This window comes from Erpetoichthys calabaricus, chromosome 3, assembly GCF_900747795.2.
Source record: "Erpetoichthys calabaricus chromosome 3, fErpCal1.3, whole genome shotgun sequence".
NCBI lineage: Eukaryota > Metazoa > Chordata > Cladistia > Polypteriformes > Polypteridae > Erpetoichthys > Erpetoichthys calabaricus.
Genome location: NC_041396.2, coordinates 237240318 through 237243415, shown reverse-complemented (window position 1 = coordinate 237243415; position 3098 = coordinate 237240318). Strand labels below are relative to the sequence as shown.

General features: G+C 34.7%; 1 protein-coding gene across 1 annotated transcript in view; it reads right to left on the bottom strand.

Annotated features, from left to right (window-relative positions):
- Positions 1-573, bottom strand: part of LOC114649450 (trace amine-associated receptor 13c-like) — a 1055-nt gene extending 482 nt beyond the window's left edge. The window contains exon 1 of the mRNA XM_028798939.2: positions 1-573. This exon is cut by the window's left edge and continues 482 nt beyond it. Within this exon, the coding sequence (XP_028654772.2) occupies positions 1-573 (573 nt within the window).
- Between the last annotated feature and the right edge of the window lie 2525 nt (positions 574-3098).

Below are 3098 nucleotides of genomic sequence, written 5' to 3'. Positions count from 1 at the left end.
ATTGAAAACAGAAGTACAGTCACCAGGACAAGGATCTACTCCAATAACTCCTTCAGTATTTCCACCAGAAAGTATCATTGTAACAGTATATGTGATGCTTGAAATCCAGATTGCTGCAACAGCCATAGCGCCGATCTGAACCGTTATTTTATTCGAATAAGTTAATGGATGGCAAATAGCGATGTATCGGTCAATAGCAATCACAGCCAAATTAATAATTGAAGTTGTTGTTAAAAGAGCAAGGAAGGATGAATATATAAAGCAAAATACTTCACCAAAGTACCAGCATGTTTCTATGGACTGAATGATCATAATAGGCATAATTAAAACACCAACAAAAAAATCTGCTACGGCCAAAGACAGTACTAGAAGATTGGTTGGTGTATGAAGCTGCTTGAAATGAGATATAGAAATAATTACCACTAAATTTCCACAAAATGTTAATACTACCAAAACGCAGGCCAGAATGTAAAGCAGAACTGAAACAGAAGGCGTTCGAACTTCTTTTGTGCAGGAGACATTGCCTGGATAGTAACAGAAATACTCCACGTATCCGATTAGCTCGTCTTGCATTGCAGTTGATTAGAAGTCGGCGCTCAGATAACTGAAGTAGCTCTGTCACATTATATTAGAGTGCGATCCTGTAATAAACACGGGAGGCACTGCGTCGGAGGTGCTTTTATATCCGTAACAGGCATTTTTTTTTTTTTTTGAACATCTCCAGTATTTATTTGTTTAGTGGCGTATTTAGGTTTGAATCAAATGTAGGAAAATACTTGATTTGAAATTCATAGTCATTTGCATACATTGAAATGTTTCTTTTTATTTTTAAGTTAGTATATGGTATCCACAACTTATATAACAGTTTTTTATTTTCCTTTGACCGTACATTTTCAAAAAATTAAAACTGGATAATTATTACACAGAAGAAATTATGCTTTCAGACATTCCACAGTATTTTTTCCAGCAAATGCCAAAAATTATTAATATGAAGCTAATGGAAAGTTAAAATCTGCCTAGCCAGCATTGGTGCTAGGCAAGACATACTGTAGCTTTGAAAAGAGTAACATTCAAAACAAACAGAAGCAAACTACTGCAGTTATTGCTGTAAAGATTTGATTGAATATATTTACAATAATACATGTATATATGAGCATAGTGCATTAAAAGTTCCCAGCTTTCACTGTACTGGGGCTTACAAATATGTTGTATTCTGTAAATCCAACATATAAACAACAATTAGAAAATGGCTTCAGCAGCCAAAAACAAAAAAGAAGAGTTGATTTAGTCCTTTTTATTTTAAATTGCCACATTAACAGAATCCACCATCAGGTGCACCAGGCAGAGCTGGTAGAGTCTGCAACTAAAGACTGGGATATATTATAATAATAATATACAATGTAAAGCAAAAATAATAAGTTGGTAAATTATTGGAAGGACTGTCAAACTATTCTTTAAAAATAATGGTTGTAATTTTATTGGGTTATGTGGAACTAGAACCACTATTAGACAAAGGAACTTTTCATTCCTGGAAGGTCTCTTTGCATATATATTTGGTTCTTTGGGCTTTGAAAAAGTTTCTAATATGCAGGAAAAACAGAAATCTGTAATATATACTATGCAGCAAGTGTCCCTTTAAAATCAGGAACCCACTAGTATTTAAAAAAATCATCCATTCATGGATAGTTATGGAACTTATGAATTTAAATAAATAGTTCAGTTTCAGAATATTAGAACATTTGGAAACAAGACCAGGAAATTCAGCCCAAAAGATATAATCAGTCTTATCCATTTATTTCCTCCAAAATATCATTAAGTTTAGTTTTGAAGGAATTTAAAGTCCTTCTGTCTACTATGTAGGCACTTTTTCCAGGTGTCCATGTGTTCTCATTGAACTCATTTGAAATAACAGTCTCAATCCACTGTACAAATTCCCTTCATAATTTTAAACACTTCAATCATGTCATCTCTTAACACTAGAATCTCTGAAGCCTAAAGTCTCAATGCCGGGACACCTTAAATTCCTTTGTGCTACTCAAAACGGGGAGAGTCTGGGAGCGAACCCACAAGCATTTGCTTACAATGCAACAGATCTTACCTCTACGGCAGCAAAAGACACATCTAGTTTCGGTGGATTGATATTTGGGCTTGGGTTTTTACTCATTAACAGCAACATGTAAATTGAATGATTTCTTATCCTTTGGTTATATTTTGAATAAAAGCACACTTGATTTATTGTAAGTTTTGTGAAAGTGTTTATTTGATACTGGGTCTTCAGTCTTCAGACATTAAACACTTCACATCAGCATTTTGACATTATTATTAAAACATGAAAAAAGTTTCTATGTGTATTTTTACATGTTCAGCATTCCTTACCTCAACTTTCCTGTCATCCTACACTTACCCGGATCATTGTACACACGGAAAACACATGAAATGTGTGTATTCCAAATAACAATATATTATTCTCTTATACAATTCCAGGCACCAAACACCCAGATAAACAGACTTTAGATGGGAGAGCTTCAGCTGCGTCAGTGGGGGATGGGATAGTAGGCTGCTTGCCGCTTGTGCTGATTGACACATTTACAAAACAAAAGACCCTGATGGAGGGGTGTGAAGGAATTTAAGGTGGCCTGGCATTACAATCTCTGAAACCTATGAAAAAAGTTGTAGTGTTAATCTCATTTTGTTTACACTAAAATTCTCAGCTGTTTCAATCTTTCTTCATAACTCATAACCTGTAGTCCTGGAATCAGTTTAATAACTATTTTCTGGATGTTTTCTAGTGTAACCTGCATACCAGAACTGTACCAGCACTCCTGATGAGGCCACACCAGTGTATTATAAATTTTGAACATAGCTTCATTTCAAGCCTAACATTATTACTTCCCATATGTAACACTTTACATTCGCTTACAATAAATCTCATCTGCCAGAACTCTACCCAAGCCTGTATGCTGTTAAAACCTCTTTCTACTTAAAAATTCAAGATTTTCTGCCAATCCACCTAGCCTAGTATCATCTGTGAACTTACGAGTTTGTTATCTGTATTCCTATACAAATCATTTATGTATATTAAGAATAGCAGTGGCCCA